The 17,104-nt window shown below is 41.5% G+C and overlaps 1 protein-coding gene across 2 annotated transcripts; it reads left to right on the top strand.

Moving 5' to 3' along the window:
- Nucleotides 1-168: 168 nt before the first annotated feature.
- On the top strand, nt 169-17,039 carry rbm27 (RNA binding motif protein 27). 2 transcript variants are annotated; one of them, XM_086057453.1, is made up of 21 exons: nt 169-392; nt 1,551-1,669; nt 2,213-2,340; nt 2,421-2,500; nt 3,135-3,322; nt 3,547-3,849; nt 5,519-5,755; nt 6,742-6,921; nt 7,656-7,802; nt 7,912-8,065; nt 8,792-8,939; nt 9,087-9,296; nt 9,539-9,652; nt 10,001-10,126; nt 10,258-10,332; nt 10,729-10,899; nt 11,052-11,156; nt 12,746-12,946; nt 13,032-13,115; nt 13,290-13,409; nt 15,212-17,039. In XM_086057453.1, exons 1-21 carry the CDS (start codon nt 334-336, stop codon nt 15,308-15,310), a joined length of 3,048 nt encoding a protein of 1,015 aa, XP_085913579.1. In that variant the 5' UTR covers nt 169-333; the 3' UTR covers nt 15,311-17,039. The 2 variants fall into 2 exon arrangements, with proteins under 2 accessions (XP_085913579.1, XP_085913580.1); XM_086057454.1 differs by lacking the exon at nt 6,742-6,921.
- Nucleotides 17,040-17,104: the final 65 nt, after the last annotated feature.

Raw genomic sequence — 17,104 nt, 5'->3', positions numbered from 1 at the left:
ATGCACAACGCTTGCTATCCGGCAAAGTTGATATCTTGCTTTATTTTATCAATAAAAGAGGACAGAGTGTTTTTTAATAATCACACTATGGGATTATGAAAATATTTCAGCGACTTGCAGTTGATTACAGACATGATTTAAATACAAATAACATCAGCGTGCACGAGTCATTCTTTTACGACAACTCGAGTGAGTTAACCTGCCGTAAACTGCTTCGATGCGACCTGCCAGTGGAGAACGAAGGCCCCGAAAGCTTACAAATTTATAGACGATGAAAGCAGGCATTTCGGGGCTCCGTTTCATTTTTTAGACCGAGTTATCGTCTTCCTCACGATGATTATAGAGAATGTGGACGCTCTCAAGTCGTGGCTGGCAAAACTTCTGGAGCCAATGTGAGTTTTTGAATTGAAATGTCATTTAGCTCGCACGCTACGTAGCTAGCTAAGTGTGCTAGCATCAATGAGGGGGGGAATTGCTGGAAACTGACCACCGTGGCCGATCGCTTGCTATTAGGAAACTGTTTGACTTTCTGTTTACTAGGAAATAAAATCCTCACCATGTTCCTCGCAATGGTTGGACGATGAAATTCTGTAACTTAATTGGCTCCCGAGAAAACAACTTTACTCTATAGCATGCCTCCAAACTGCTGCACAGCCTGCACCCTTCTGTTTGCAATTCTAGAAGCTCCCTTGGATTCATATAAATGCAAAATGTGTAAACATGTTTAAGCGTAGACGCTTACCACGAGTGTTACCATAGTTACTTTCGCTCACCCGTGAAATGTATCCTTACAATTACCCAGTTAATAGCAAGATGGCATGCAGATAAGTTGCCATAAGGTGTTAAAAAGATTCTATTGTGATTTCCACTCAGTTGCACAACCTTAGGCTCACACACAACAAAATCTCTAGCAAACATGCTTTGAACTAAAAAATACTAGGCCCACTCTATAGGTAGATTTTTGATTTTGATGTCAACCAAACATCGGGAATGAATGCCAGTGCCCAACCTTTATCGAGCCAGTAGATATACTTGACATTAGTCTATTGTAATAAGAATGATGTGGTCTTAATTTACACACAAATTTACTTACTCATTCAGTAGTAGAACACAAAGCTATTTATTCTGGTGTATTGATGGCAACAAGTGGATAACATGGGTTAATTGTATCTTCTGCCATGTAGTGGATGAGCTAATCCTTGTTCTGTCACTTTATGTCACTGGCACAGATAGATGAAAAGAGATGCATTATCTGTAGTGAATCAACAACCATTTTTGAACAAATTTTTGATGGCCATCTGACTGTCAAATAAAAAATATATAATTCTAAAGTATTCTGTTTTTTAAACATTGGACTGCAATGACTAATACAACATTTCTTAAATGCTTGTTATTTGTATTTTAGTTTTACTATATAATTTGAACAAATTGCTGACAAAGTACCCTAATCTGACATGGAATTTTTGTTTGTTTGTTATACTATCAGTATCCAAGTACTTTGAAGCAATTTAAACTGAGGCCTCAAAGTTGATTTATTTTATGTTTCATAGATGTGATGCTGACCCCTCTGCGTTAGCCAATTACGTTGTGGCTCTGGTGAAGAAGGACAAACCGGAGAAGGAGCTCAAAGCGCTGTGTGCCGATCAGCTCGACGTCTTCCTACAAAAAGGTATTACTTGCTAACACTGTTCCAGCCACGCTCTCTTTTATCAACAGAGCATACTGTCTGAGAAACGAATCGTCCTGAAAAAACGTAATTAGTATGTGTCTACACTTGGAAGGATTTACTCCATAGAAGGAGCCCATTGTTAGAATTGTTATGAGACATTTAGTAGCCTTCCCTATAAAACAAATGCTGCTGTCATGGCTGAACTATTTGGAATTGATTTATTTACCTATTATGCGTGGGGAAAGTTTTACTTTCATCCAACTGTTGTCTCTCACAATGGACACCAGCACTACATCATTTCATAGCACTAGTGGATAATTCCTGGTGTTTTAAACTTGATAAAATGAATCAGAATGATTCTTTTGCTGCCTTTCGGAAATGAATGATCATCATTCCTTAACTGGACTAGTTTTAATGGCTGTTGTGTGTTTATAGTGGTTTGAATTTCAATGACAATAACTTTGTTAATTGAGAATGCGCATGGTCGCTATATGACAAATAATAGTGGATTAACCTAATCATTTTTTTATTGTGTCATTGCAGAGACTGTAGGCTTTGTGGATAAACTTTTTGAATGCCTGACAAACAAGAACTACCAGGGGAACCCCATTGCCAAGGATGCTCAAAAAGAAGCCGTTACCCTTCCTCCAGCTAAATCAGATGCAGTGGAAGTAAGACAGAAGCAGTTGTTGCTATTTCCATTTTTGGAAAATACAGAGGGAGATAATTGCTTATTTGTTGTTTTTGGAAGATTGAAGCTCCAGAGGAGGAGAGAGAAAACAGGCGCAGGAGAAGTCCTCTGAGGAACCGCTCTGACTTCAACGAGTCCAGGTTTGAGTTAGGCTCTAGTTACCTGCGTAACTGCACTTTCCAAACAACAATAGTTGTGCTACCATGACCTTGATAACTTGAATCTAAATGCTGATTGAACTGCCATTATTTTGTTATTATGTGGTCATATGGTTGCTTGAGGGCTTGGTCTTACACTTGGTTCATCTCAATTCTCAATATTGTAGAAAACCAAATTTAATTTCAGTAGTTCAACTCAATAAGTGAAACTTATGTACTGTAGATTCACACCACATGGTGAAATATTTAGTGATTTTATGTTTTATGATTTGGATTATTTACAGCTTGCAGCTAACAAAAGAAAACAATTTCACTATCAGAAAATATATATTACACCATATCTATTACATAAACTATCAAAAATCATTTTAAATATAGAAATCAGGCAGAATTCGCGTTGTGAAAACTATTTCCTATACCTTTAGTGAATCTATTTAATATTGAAATTGAACAATTTAAATAAATCAACTTTTCCATATTGAAGTTTATTGACATGTGCCTTCATGTCCAAATTACATGCACGTGCATAGTAAGCAGGATCTATGTGTTTGTAAACCTGCACTTGTAAGATGATGGCTAGATTTAAAGGTGGCCATCTCCGTTCCTGACCACACAGGAGTCGCGACGACAGAAGGCGGGACGAGCGCAAGAGGCGGGACTTTGATCGTCACGGCAAGAGCGGCGGCGATTCGCACCGCGAGCGGGAGCGCCATGAGCGCCGCAGGGGGAGCTCCCGCGGGAGGAGCAACAGCCGCAGCCGGAGCCGGAGCAGGAGTGGCAGCCGGGGGAAGAGCAGGGGACGAGGTGAGAAACAACTACTATCACAGCTCAGCAGAGGAAGAGGCTGTTTTTGAGTCAGTGGAAGTTGTAATCAGCAGGATAAAATGTGGACTGCTTTGCATGTACCTCATTTGGGGTTTAGCACAACAGGCTGGAATGTGTCTTACTATCCTCAAGGTTGGTTTGTGTGATGTGGCAGGAAATTCATCTGTGTTCTGTTGTGAACCTTTTTCTTGTCTTTCTGACAGACTTTAAGTCAAAGTTCGAGGTGGAGAGGAAGGACACGGACGGCTACAACTCGTCCAACCCGGGTAGACCCCAGCAGCCTCCACAGCTCACGTCGCCACTTTTGCCCACCCCCCTGCACCCTTTCTCGTCCACCGCCGGCGGCCCGGGACCCGGCGGCATCCCTTTGGCGACACACGCGCACATGCCCGACGGCACCACAGACAGCTGGTCTGGCTACTATGGCAAAGCGAGGCAAGACGGCGTCGGCAAGCCGTTCAGCAATAAGAACCCATCACGCAAGCAGCGGTGCAGAGATTACGATGGTAAACACACAGTTGCTCCCCGCATAGTTATTCTGGAATACACTGAAACTCAAAGCTAATATGCGTACACATATTTCCTTCAATTGTGACCTCTGCTCGAGCAGACGGCCAAATTAATGTTACGTAGAATTATCAATTTAAACAAGGGTTGCACATCAAATAGCCTCCTTTCTTTCCACTTAAAATAACAGATGGTAGTAATGTACCATGACTGATGCCAACCACCATGTGACACTATCAGAGAATCTTTATTTATTTTTGTATGTGAGTGTGTGTTTGTTTGTGCATGTGTGTGGGACTGTGAGTCTGCTGCAAAGTCGACACACAAAATAAGAGTGCTATAGGTGAATTAAAATAGTAAAAAGGTTGGGTTCACTTGGAAATGTCCTCATTTGCTATTATTATGCTCTCCAGATGCCATGTCTGCTTTACGTGTGTATTGTGATAAAGACGTCTTAATATTGCAAAAAATAATCTTTGTATATTTAATAAAACATGATAGTACACAACTTCTTGCAGAGCACATATTTGTGCTACTATTATATTGTCATGAAAAAAATGATTCAAATATTATATATTATAATGCCTCACCCAAAATGTTTCCTCTTATCCCTAATGAGACCCCTAGTATGCCAAGTAGCCACTATTTCTATAGTTGGTTGTTTTCTAGTATCATATTGAACTACATGCATTCACTTTTTTCTCATAACACAATTGTAGTTTTCCCGTAGGGATTATTGATGGTCGTGTTTTCATGACTAATGACCATTAATGTTGATCACTCAGGCTATCGTCCCCAGTGGGGGAAGGCTCAAACACACCTCCCCAGAGGTAAGCCAAGTTAAAATATCCTGTGCCCCTGAAGGCCGCTGCTGCTGTCACCGTCACAGTACTCAACCATAAGGGACCGGTTCCCTTAATGAAACCGTGCAGTAAATACTGTCTGGTTTAGCCTCCCAGAACCATCAGTCTTTGTTTTTCTCAACCCAACCGCCATGAGGGCAAATCTCGTTTCAGAATTAGCATGAAAGTACAGTTTCTCTCTGCTTTTAGCGGGGGCAAGGGACTGAACCTTGCCATCAATAACATAAAGTAATTGACGCCCCACAAAAATTGTTTAATTTTGTCAATAAATGCCACAAGATGCCGTCAAAGTTCTATTTCTATGCAACTGAAACTCATCAACTCACTTCGACGTAGTAGTACCAAGCTACTGCAAGATGGTGGCAAATCACTACTTTTGTCTAAATGAAACTCCTCAACTCACAGTTCCTTACACCTAGATGGCAGCAAAGCACGATTTTTGGTCTAAATGGAACTCTTCAAAACATGTCAACCAAATGTCACATTCTCTATACCGCTTATTCTGAAGGTCAGGGGTGTGCTGAAGATAGGCTCCCCAGCTGACTTTGGGGCAAAAAGCAGGGTATACCCTGAACTGGTTGTCATCCCAGCCTCCTCGACCTACAACATAGTTCATAAAAGCACTATTCTGTCTAAGTGAAACTCCTCAGATAGCCCCCCCCCCCTCCCCCCCCCAAAAAAATCTGCAAATAGGTGAATGAACGAGTTTCAAAGCTCCAATATGCGAGGGTTCACTCTATAGGGAGATTTTTGATTTTGATGTCAACCAAGAATTTTTTGACATGATCTTTTCTCCCCCATGCAGAAAAAGGATTTTGCGTCCGCGGCGACCTGTGCCCGTTTGACCACGGCAACGACCCTCTCATCGTGGATGACGTCAATCTTCCCAACATCATCCCTTTCCCGCCGCCGCCCGTGATACCCCCCGGCGGCCTGCCCATGCCGCCGCCCATCACAGAGCCGCCCCCCTCACTCAGGATACCACCACCACCGATGCCGCCCTACGGCCAGCCACCGCCACCTGGCGTCTTCTCGTTGACTGGTGAGTGTCTGTCTATCTAAACTATCTGGAGGGTTCACCACCTTTTTTAAAATAAGACCTACTCCTTGGGTACGGATTAATGCGAAGGACTACCAATTTACACGCTTGTGAAATAACACACTGACTTGACTTGTCACCTCAACTTGAGAAGCTCAATAGTCTGAATTCCGTTTGCCCTCAAAAACGATTACAACCAACATCAACACGTCATTCTGTAATCATGTTCAATTGCTAATTAAGGACACTGAAAAATGTCCAATGAATTCCGCTGACATTGTACGATACGGCGCCTGTGACTAGCTATATAAATAAAGTTGTATTGTATTGTACATCACTGGTGAAGTACTTGTAGAAAAAGCCCAAGGGCTGCCCAAGTGGTTCTGGGGGGCTACTTGGTATCGGGGGTCACCACGTCGGTCACCCCTGTAGTAGATAGTACTTAGCGTATTTCTTCTAAATGTGGTCGTCCATATAGTGGGCACCCTACCTCATTCGTCGCCAGGCACATCACCCATTTGAGACATGTAAACGTCTCTCTTTTCATCTGTTTGAAAATGTTTTATTTGTTATACAAGTGTATAACATTTGCATTTGAATAAATTTGCCACTTAGGGAAATACGGTATTCTGTAACGCAAACCCTCTGATCATACTATACATGGTACAGTATGTGGTGCATTTCCATCTTAAATGTCATTGAGAAAATGTGTATATACACTCGTGATGTTTGGTTTGGCGGCGTTTTGTGTGGTGGTCAATTGTACATCACCGTATATAATTTTTTCAGAAGTATTATGTAATGAATAGTATATAGTTCTCGGTAAATAAGTTAATTCTTGCACACAATAGCAGAACAAGGAGCTTTTTCCTGTATTGCCGTGTTCAGCGTCAATGAAAAGCAAGCAGAGAGTAGGTGAATTCAAGTAAGGGCTCACCCTCAAGGACTCGCTGTTATGAGACATCAGCTTGGGCTTGTGTCTCCATCAGGGCCCCCTCCACTGATCGCAACCAGTGGAATGGAAACCCCCAACCACCAGTCGGCGATCACGTCGACGCCTCCTGTGGGGCCGCCCGGCGTGAGGCTGCCGCCTCCTCTTCCTCTGCCTCCCCCGCCTCCTCCCTCCTCTTCGTCGGTGTCGCTTCGTCCCCGATATGTCCAGTCTGAATGTAAGCAGATTGGAGGCTTATCATGGGATTTCACCATTCATCGCTCATTATTTCGTCCACTCCATTTAACTAACCATTTTTGTTCATTGGCATATTTAATTTTTTTTCATCATTTTTGTTCTGCGTTTTTTTTTTTGTCTGTCGGTAGGTTGCAGTGTCGCCTGTTGGCCTATAAGGGGCAGTGTAACTTCATTTTTGCACACTGTTTTTGATTTAAGTAAATGTTGTCTGTCCTGCCTCTTTTCATAAATAAGTAAAACAACTTTAATCCAATGCCTTGCTTCCAGCATCAATTAAGATCATTTTCAAGCTCCAAAACATAATACAACTTGACTGCCAAAAAACAAAGCTGATGTAAAACTTATTTTCATCTTGTTGAATGTATTGTTTAAGTCTTATATTTTTCATCATGGATGCACATTCTTATTGTCCAACGATGCATCTGCGAGATTCTTGTGTAACATTTTTATTTTTATGAATTTTTTAACAAGTTTTTACGTCACAAAATTCTGAGATCTTTTCATTGGGCAGCGATGACCTGCTTGTCTGTCAGCATCCTATTCATAATGTTGAGTTTCATCTAAATGATAATGATCACATCATAGTTCAAATGGTCTAGGTTTGAATCTCTGCTGCAGCCATCTTGTGTGGAGTTCTCCTGGACGGATGGATCAATGTGTCGACTTGACTCCAAAGCACTGTAGTATTTCAAAGCACCTTTTTTGTGTTCTCAGATAACTACGATTCGGAGGGCTACAACCCGGAATCGCCAGGGCTGACCGGAGCAGGTCGGAACCAGTATCGCCAATTCATTCCCCGAGTACAGACGCAGCGCCCCAACCTCATCGGCCTCACATCCAACGAGGGACAAGGCTCCAGAGGTACCGACTATTAACATTCGCCATGTTCATAGTCTCCCCTCCTTCACAGTAGAAAGTGCCCAATGGAAAAGCTTTTCAAATGAGATTCTCTGACTTTCCACCCCCTTAGCTGCCAATATAGTGATCCAAACGGAGCCCGCCACTCCCGCCAGCACACCAGGAAGCAACATTTCCTGTTTCAACTCAGAGCAGCACAACAGGAAGAGACCCATGGGCTGTATGATAGTTGAGGGACACACAGCGAAAAAACCCTGGATGCAAAAGTAAGAATTGTTTTGCGTTCTCTAAATGTCATCTTGGTTCTAATGTTGTGAAGTTCAAGTTTGTGTCTATAAAGTTGACAGGGGGGGTAATAATTTTTGCCTTTCTACACTTTGCAAGACATTATTCACCATTTGATTGAGGACTTTTCACGCCAGTAATGGCATTGACAATGTCGGATTTACACCCATTTTGTGTGTGTGAAGTACTTCCATGATCAGGGGCTCTAAAGTATTTGAACAAGTGAGTCATTGTAAATATAGCCATCATTTTTACTACTTGGTTGACAATCATTGATTCAGAATTCCCCTGGCATTCATTGTCAGGCCTTTTACTTGATGCTTGTTTGTGGGTCCTCTCCTTTCATGTTTTTCCTCAATAATTGAAAAGCATGCTTTACCGTTTTAAATTCGGTTTATATTCTTTTTCTGTCAGCTTGCTAAAAGAATTTCTTCCAAGTATTGATCGTTATGATTAAATGGAAAATTGTCCAAACCCTTTTGAGCCACTGAAAATGGAGGTACTGCACACAAAATCACTGCTGTACACATCAATCTCATATTTATTGTTGTAATTGAAAACCACAAAGCAAAGCTATTAAAAAAAAACAAAAACAAAACTGTCACTCATTATGCCCTAAACATAAATATCTCTCTTTCCACAATTCACACATTTAACTAAGAACTTGTCAATATTTGCATCATGGAGTACCTCTCTCTTGGTTTCAGGCCAAACTTCAACAACAAAGGCGGCTTCCCAAAGAGGAACTTCCATGTAAACACGAAGCTGGAGGTGCGCAATATCCCGCCGGAGCTCAACACCATCACCAAGCTCAATGAGCACTTCAGCAAGTTCGGGACCATCGTGAACATTCAGGTAACATCTTAAGCGAGAGAAATAAGAGTAGTCAGATTCTGTAACTGCATTTAAAATACAACGATAATTGGAAACACACGAAATAGAGAGCAGACCTCCTCCAAGGTTGAAAAAGCCAGATTTTGAAATGAAACTGAATCTATCCAGGTGGTGTTTGGTGGCGACCCAGAGGGGGCGTTAATCCAGTTCACATCGAATGAAGAAGCTCGTCGGGCCATGTACTGCGTGGAGGCGGTTCTCAACAACCGCTTCATCAACATGCGCTGGCATCGCAAGTCCAACATGCCCGGGATTCACCAGCTGGAACAGGGCACAGGCGGCCTGGCGGCCGGGTCCGCTCCCACCCTCGGGCCGCAGGTGAGGTCCTTGTGATAGAATTAAATACAGTGTAGGCGATGAATGATTTTGAAAAATAATCTAATTGCTCCACCCCAATGTTTTGGTTTTATTTGTTAGTTACAACTAAGGCAAACGAACCGTGAATTAATATGAAAGACCATATACTGTATTTGTTTTCTTCAACAATAGTGGTTAACTTACTAAATACGTTAATTTGCAGTCTTTTAAGCGTTTGACATGAGTTTTTGTTTCCATTTCAGGGGATCAAGCAGCACAATCCTGCTGCTTACGTGCTGAACAAGCATCGTTCGCCAGCGCCACTCGGCACCGCAAGCACACCTGACAACCCGAACCCCAATGCAGAAGCTGTACATGTGCGTCTTCATCTCTCTGCATGTGTGCATTGATGCCCGTTTGTCTTTCATTACAGTACAGTGCAGCTAATCTGACCACCTTTTTTTTTCTTTCTTTTAGCTTTGTTCAGTATTAGAGTTTATTTGAAAGCTTGTTTTACACAGATCTTACAAAGGTTTAGCAAAACATGTTCTTCAGAGTTCTGTTTGAGTACAAAACGTGAATGTCAATAATCATCATTTGTATGCATTCAAAAAAGTTTTAAGCAAGCGGCGTTTAAAAGTACATTCCTGTCCGCACGACGTCTCCCGGCTCCATGTGATGACCTAAATGTGTTGCTGTCCCGTTTTGCTGTGCGCGGCACTTAGGTGGCGCCTGTGCTGACAAACACCCAGAAGGGCCCCTACACTTCCACCCCGCTCAAGTTGTCCTCCAAGTGCCTTGGGAAAACGGCGAAAGCACTGGAAGCACAGGAAGCCCTGAAGAAGAAACAGGCATGTTGCTTAATTTTTTAAATACGCATTATGAGTGTGACGTGATGGTGTTTGCATCCACGTGTATGTAAAATGCTGGACCTCACCTTCCCAGTTGAATGCCTTGTAGTAAGCTGTTTGTTTGCATTCAGGAGGCATTAAAACTACAGCAAGACTTGCGGAAGAAGAAGCAAGAGATGTTAAAGAAGCAGATTGAGTGTCAGAAGGTGAGAATTACAAATGCAAACCAAGACATATGGTGCTTTTGTCTATACAGTATTAATAATACATTAACAGAAAAGACAATATCAAGTCACACCTCAAATTAAATGTAGCGATGAAGATTTTATTTATAAGACATTTTTGGGCTTGAAAAGTTGCCCAATCTCCGTTGCTTATCCATGTCACTCAATAACTAGACCTACTAAGTAATAACTCATTCACTGCCAGACATTTTCAGACCCTCTTTTACCGTAACGTTTGAAAAAAAATCGAAATAAGTCCCTGGGATTGAATGGCTGGACTTTGAAAAGACAAGTAAATTCGGCAATGGCAGTGAATGAGTTAATGGGCGCGTTGACACTTTCAGTCTCTCACCACACATCACTTCTATTTCTTATTAGGCACTGATTAACCGTCTGGAGAAAAACCGGGGGATGAAACCAGAGGAACGGGCCAACATCATGAAAACGCTGAAGGAACTGACTGAAAAGATTGCCCAGCTCCAGAATGAAATGAATCCATCCTCCCAGGTCTCTAAAGCCAATCACAACCAGCCCAAGACCAAGACCGATGTGAGTTTGGGGCCTCTGCGAGGTGTTAAGACTTTCGCAGTGCACTCCAAATAGTCCCTGACGTAGGGAGCGGATACATGCTAACAAAGCGCAGCTTCAAGTGAAATCCACTTTTTCATCACTCTGTATTTTGGTTCATTTCTCATGTGCAGGCCCAGAAGGAGCTGCTGGATGCTGAGTTGGACTTCCACAAGAAGATGAGCTCTGGAGAAGACACGACAGATCTCAAGAGAAAACTGGGCCAGCTACAGAAGGAGGTGAAATGTGTTTTGACACACACACACCATCCTCACAATTCAAACGCAGCAGTTTTGCACCGGAATGAATACATACATGAATACTTGCTTGAGGTTAGCACTTTGGTAAGGTTCAGGTGTATATACAGTATGTACTGTAATGACAACTTGTCTTTAACTTGAATACTTAGATGTGTCACAGGCTGTTTCTGCTGAGTATTTAAAGATTTCAATGTCTTAATATTTTACAAAATTAAGAAATCTTTATTGTTAGTGTATTTTTTTTATTCTGGTGTAATTTCTTAGAATGTCACCTGAATTGTTCCCTTTTATTTTATTTTTTTTAAATGTAAAAAAAAAAAAAAATCTTTTCGGTTCGGTTTCTTGGAAACTTCGGTTCGGTATATTTTCGGTACTGTACCGAAAATATACCGAACCGAAGTTTCCAAGAAACCGAACCGAAATGTGATTTACACCCCAACTTTTTGACAAACTCAAGTGTCAATTAGCACTGCTTAGGTTGAAGTAGCAAAGCCAACATGAAGGTGAAGAACAAAGATTCACTCGAAAGGAAGCACTTGGTCATCTCAACCTCACACTGGCCCCACATTTTTCCTCCCACTGAAACACAACACAGACGAGGCATGTTGTGTCATCCACCGAATAGGAACACAGCTTTTGATAGAAACACCCTGCCTAACATGTCTCCCCCCACACCCCCACCCCCACCCCACCCTTTCCGTCCTTCCCTGTGGGTTCTAAACTAGCTAGTGGCAAAAAATGCATAAGCCCCCATCCCCCGCCAAGTCGAAAGCCTATCCTCCCTGTGCCCATTAAAAGCGCAGCCACTTTAGTAAGCCCAGAGGAAGAGCTAAATGCTAACGAAGCCCAATCAGACACTCAACGCTCTCTCGCACTGATGGAGGCCATCTCATTAAAGTTTAAGCCGCCGGGTACAAAAATCATGGACGCGAGCAGTAAGAGTGGGAAATGAGTGGAGGGCCAAATGGAAGGAAAGGTTTTGGAGAGGTGAAGAAGTAAACTTAAGAGATGTGAGATGGGACATGTAAGTGAAGTGAGGGGAAGATGTTGAGAACCCAAGTCAAAGGAGCTATTTAAGTCAGAGGTTCTACAAGGAAAAATAAAATACAATTGAACAAATTTATTGTGAGCGTTGATAAGGTAAGACTAACAAAGTCTTGCGAAAAGATGCCATTTTGTTTTGAAGTGGCTATTTTAGGGTCATTTTTGCCATTTCCGGGGATCATTCAAAAACAGATATTTTCGGATTGCTACCAAATTTGAAGCACATACACAACCAGTCAGTGGGTTTTGACAGTTTTTCATTCAGTGACAATACAAAGTGTGTATTAAGTTTAAAGTTTTGACTGAAAAGGGGGGCTAACATCATTGCATGTGTGTGAAACATCAGTTGAGTTTTTAGAAAATGTAAGACAGAACACGCTGGACTTATCAAAATTGGTTTGTAAGAATTTTTTGGAAATCAGTCCTTGGAAGGCTTTCAAACTTCACAAAATGAATTTTGGTCTCTTAAAGCTCACTTTGAATCCTTTTCTGAAGCCTTTTCTTTTGTCACGTCCTCCTACCAGGCAACACAACTGGGCATCCTGCGATCCCCGACGTGTCGTGGCCGCGGCCGGGGGGGGAAGGTGCCGCCGGAAGCGGGCGCTGTACGCGCGAGGGGCCGCAGCGGTTCCGTGAACCGCATGGTGGTGGACCACCGGCCCAGGGCCCTGTCGATCGTGGGGGTCACCCAGGAGGAGAAGGAGGAGCTCACGTCCCACTTTGTGGTGAGAACGCAATGCAAGGGTTGTCATTAAATGCTGATAGTTGCATGTTAAAAGTTTTTTTTTTTTTTTTTTGGCTGATCATTAGAAATTTGGTGATCTGGAGGATCTCCGTGACCAGGACGCCACCAGTGTCGTCATGACCTTCAAGACTCGAAGCGAAGCCGAGAATGTAAGTCTGGTTAGTCCCGCTACTCAGCTGAGTAGGTTGAGCCATCCCCGTATTAAACTCTGTCCATATTTGCTGTAGGTGTACCTAAGTTATTGCACATTTTTCCATGGACCCCCAAGCTATGGTTTGAGAGCCCCTGATCTAAGCCGTTATTTTTCCACTCGGGTTGTCTAGGCAGCCAACCAGGGAGCCAAGTTCAAAGGTCGCGTGTTGCAGATTTCCTGGTACAAGCCCAAGACGCCCTCCGTCACCACGGAGCCCGAGGAGGAGGAGTCCAAAGACGACGATAACACGGTACCACCTGACACAAGCTTTCTCTTAACCAGGCTTTATTTGTCCGACCTCATTATTTTGTTCGAGAAGTTTGATGCTACATATACATACAATCTCAGAATATTCCAAGTAAAATTGTGGCTGAATATAATCGTGCATATTTACCCCCAAAAAATAGCATGAAACAACATTGATGCTACAAATTAAAGTGATTTGGGCTTGTCAATATATTTTTCTCTTTGCGGCGTTTTATAGTTGCCTATAGATGACGCAAGATGGCTACAAACAGATGTGGGCATTCTGTCAGATTGATCGTCACTTTAGGGGACACTTTTTTAAAAATGACGGACTAACCACCGATGGAAGTGGATTTTTGCCCGTCACTCGATTTTTGCCCGTCATCGTCACTAACTGCGTTCACCAGTGACTGATCTCACAGTTTGTCACTGATTGATCCCCTGATCCACTGATTGATTTTTTTGGGGGGAGGGGGGTGGTCTGGACTGACGAATCGCCGGACTTCTGATGGACAAACTGACAGACTTGACTGACAGAATGACCAACTTACAATTACAATTTGGTTCGTCACGAAAAATGATGGACGACGAATGACGGACCAGAGAAATTGAATAAAATGCCCACCTTTGGCTGCAAAGTTCTACTTTTGTCTAAATGAAGTCCCTTATTTACTTCAACATAGTTCCTTGGCACTACACGATGACAAGATGACGTCAAAGCAATACTTTTATACATATCCACCTCAAAATCACAGGAAGTTCCCATACTGTGCAACTTTGAAGTGACGAGAGTGCCACTTTGGTACGTTTCAGTTGTAATAGGCAGGTTTGGCTCTCTGCAGCGCTTCTTAATTTTTAAACCCGACGAAGCTCTCAGTGAAAATTGAGTCTGAGCCCCTCGCAGCTAAAGAGCGTCTTTGACCTCCTGAGGGAAGCGACACGGCTGTCAGGAGGAATCCTCTCCCGGACGCTTGTGCACAGAGCTTTTGAGGCCACAGCCGAGTAGGTCTTGTGACCTTAGGGTGCACTCCATTATGTCACATGACATCGGGAAGGCCCATCCTTCCAGGAATGTCACTCCATAAGAAGATGAAGTACGAACACAATTCGTGCTGGGATGCCGGTTGGCTTCCAAGTTCTGTAGTTATCTTGTAACTTTTCCAAGCCTATTTTTTTTTACTGCAGTGGTATGATATTTAAGATAAAACTTCCATATATTTTTGCCACGAAAATCCAATTTCCCATTTTAATCATTTTTCCCTCTTCGCTTACGGAAAAGGTACAGTACATGACAATGGCATTATTAAAAACTAAGCCTTTTTTTTCCTCCTGATGCAAAATAGGTTTTGAAATTGTCTTTTTCTGTCAAAATAAAAATAAAGCAGAGATTTACAACGTTGCATGTTTAATATGCCAAACATAGACGGGTTAATGAATACCAATGGTGTTGCAGTGTTATAACCCTTTAAGCGACTGACATTTGAACACAAATGTTGCAAAAGCATATTTAAAATGGATTATATGGCAGTACTCAAAGGCATATATTGTTTATCCTCTGCAAAAAATGGCTAATCCTACCGCATCTTACTGAGTGGTTTGGCCCTGACCGTGTCCTTGTATAAGGGGTATAACAAATGGATGTTTTGATGTCTATCACATGTTCAACAATTTCATACCACGAGACATCAATAGCGGGTTTTGAAAAGTTGTTCTGACCCCCCCCTCCAAGTTTCTATGTGTTACTATTATGGAAAAAGCGTACAAATCTGAAGAAAGTACTAATGCGCTTTGGTATGTTGTTATCAGCAGAAGGAAGGTCGCTCCTATCTGCCTGGCGAGGAGGAAGAAGAGGAAGAGGACGACGACGAAGACGACAAGTACGAAAGTAGATCTTGGAGACGATGAAGGCGTTCTCGTGACAGCGACAAAATCGCCAGTGCGGATATCCCTTAAGGGCCCCCCCTTTCCCCCCCCAGTATTTTCAACCAAGTCATTTTAAGACTAACGGAAGTATAACATTTGGTTTTTCGAGGGTTCTGTCCACTCAACAAAACAATCTCACTTTTGCTGAGAAATACGAAGGTTCGGTTTTTGGAGATAGTTTGTGTACTTACTTCAACTGTCAGTAATGCACAACATTTGCGTCTACTGTGAAAAGCTATTTTTATACATAACTATTTAAGGTTTTCTTTTGTTTTTTTTGGGGGGGGTGGCAATTTGGTGTCGGTTCAAAGACCGCATGTTTAATTTATTCCTCCAACTCTTACCTGCTTCTTTATTTGGATGGCTCAGACACACTGATTCAAGTCACTGTCACAGCGCCCTGTGCACTCCTCCAAGGTTTACTGCACGGACAGCTCACCAACAATTTGATTGGGAAATTCTTAAAAAAAACAAAAAAAACAACAACACACATTTAACACACAAATGTTCATAAAATGTATTTTCTCTATTTTATAAGTTTAGTATGGCCCTTGGAGGACTTTCTGAAAACTAGAAGGACCACAGTGTAATCATTTACTGTAAATATCACATTTCTTTTATTTCCAACCTCTACTTCTCAAACAAAGAAAAACATGACCCAATCATTCATAAATATCCATAGACAGATGTTTGAATGTAAAAAAAAAAAAAAAAAACCCTTGATTTTAACATTTTATATATATATATCTATATATCTATATATATCTATATATCTATATATATATATATATATATATATATATATATATATATATATATATTTTCTTTCTTTGCCTTACACACGTCGGCCCCTCGACGGAATTTTTTTACAAGATTTGTGATTTGCTTTCTTTTTTTTGTGTGTAAATTTTGTACATTTGATTAAAATGTTTAATGTTTTTTTTCCCCTTTTTTGGATTTAGTTTTTCTGTTATTTTAATAAGGAAAAAAAATGATAGTCACATTTCATCATTAAATCTGTCCCCCCTGGAGGATTTATTTCGTTTCCTCCTTTCCTGAATCAAAATTCAATTGTAATTCATAATACTGTTTACATGCGCCCTGATGTGGATAACTTGATTTCATATATTTTTTCAGTAGTGAAAAACTAAAACCAAAAGAATATTTATTGAACTTTTCCTGCATGTAAATACACTCAGTGTGTCCTTTGGAGTCATCCTCGCACCTTGATTACTTCTCTTTCTCATACATCCCGAATAAGATCCCAACTGATTTTAAAAAGGACAATGTAACTGGGTTCTTGTATATGCAGAGAAGTTGCTCTCTATCCCACTTTTTTTGTACTGTGTGTGCGCTAATACACCGTAGTGTAAAAAAAAAAAAATTGTACGTTTATCGGATAATAGTTTTGGATTTGTTACTGTTTATATTTGCAGGATGTGGATGATGTATTTTCTTCATGTCATTTTGTTTGTAAAAAGATGAATTTCTAATTCACGAGCATGTTTGCTTTTGCCAATAAAGACGAAGGAATGGGCTGCTTGCGGAAAAAAAAAAAAGAAAATGAAAGGGGAAAAGAAAAAATAGAATTTGAACTGGGGCAAAAAACAAAACAAAAAAAGTTTTAAAAAATGATGGGAAAAAAACATTGGCAAGTTTGAGGGGGAGAAAAAAAAAGAAGCAAAAGCATTCCAGGAAATTTCATCTTAAATTTGCTGTGTTGTCTTGTCATTTTGCACCTCACTTTTTTTGACGGGAGGGGGCAGGGAGGGGGGA

Source organism: Filicampus tigris, chromosome 17 (genome assembly GCF_054856515.1).
Source record: "Filicampus tigris isolate MCC_2025a chromosome 17, RoL_Ftig_1.0, whole genome shotgun sequence".
NCBI lineage: Eukaryota > Metazoa > Chordata > Actinopteri > Syngnathiformes > Syngnathidae > Filicampus > Filicampus tigris.
This window is presented reverse-complemented; position numbering and strand designations above follow the sequence as displayed.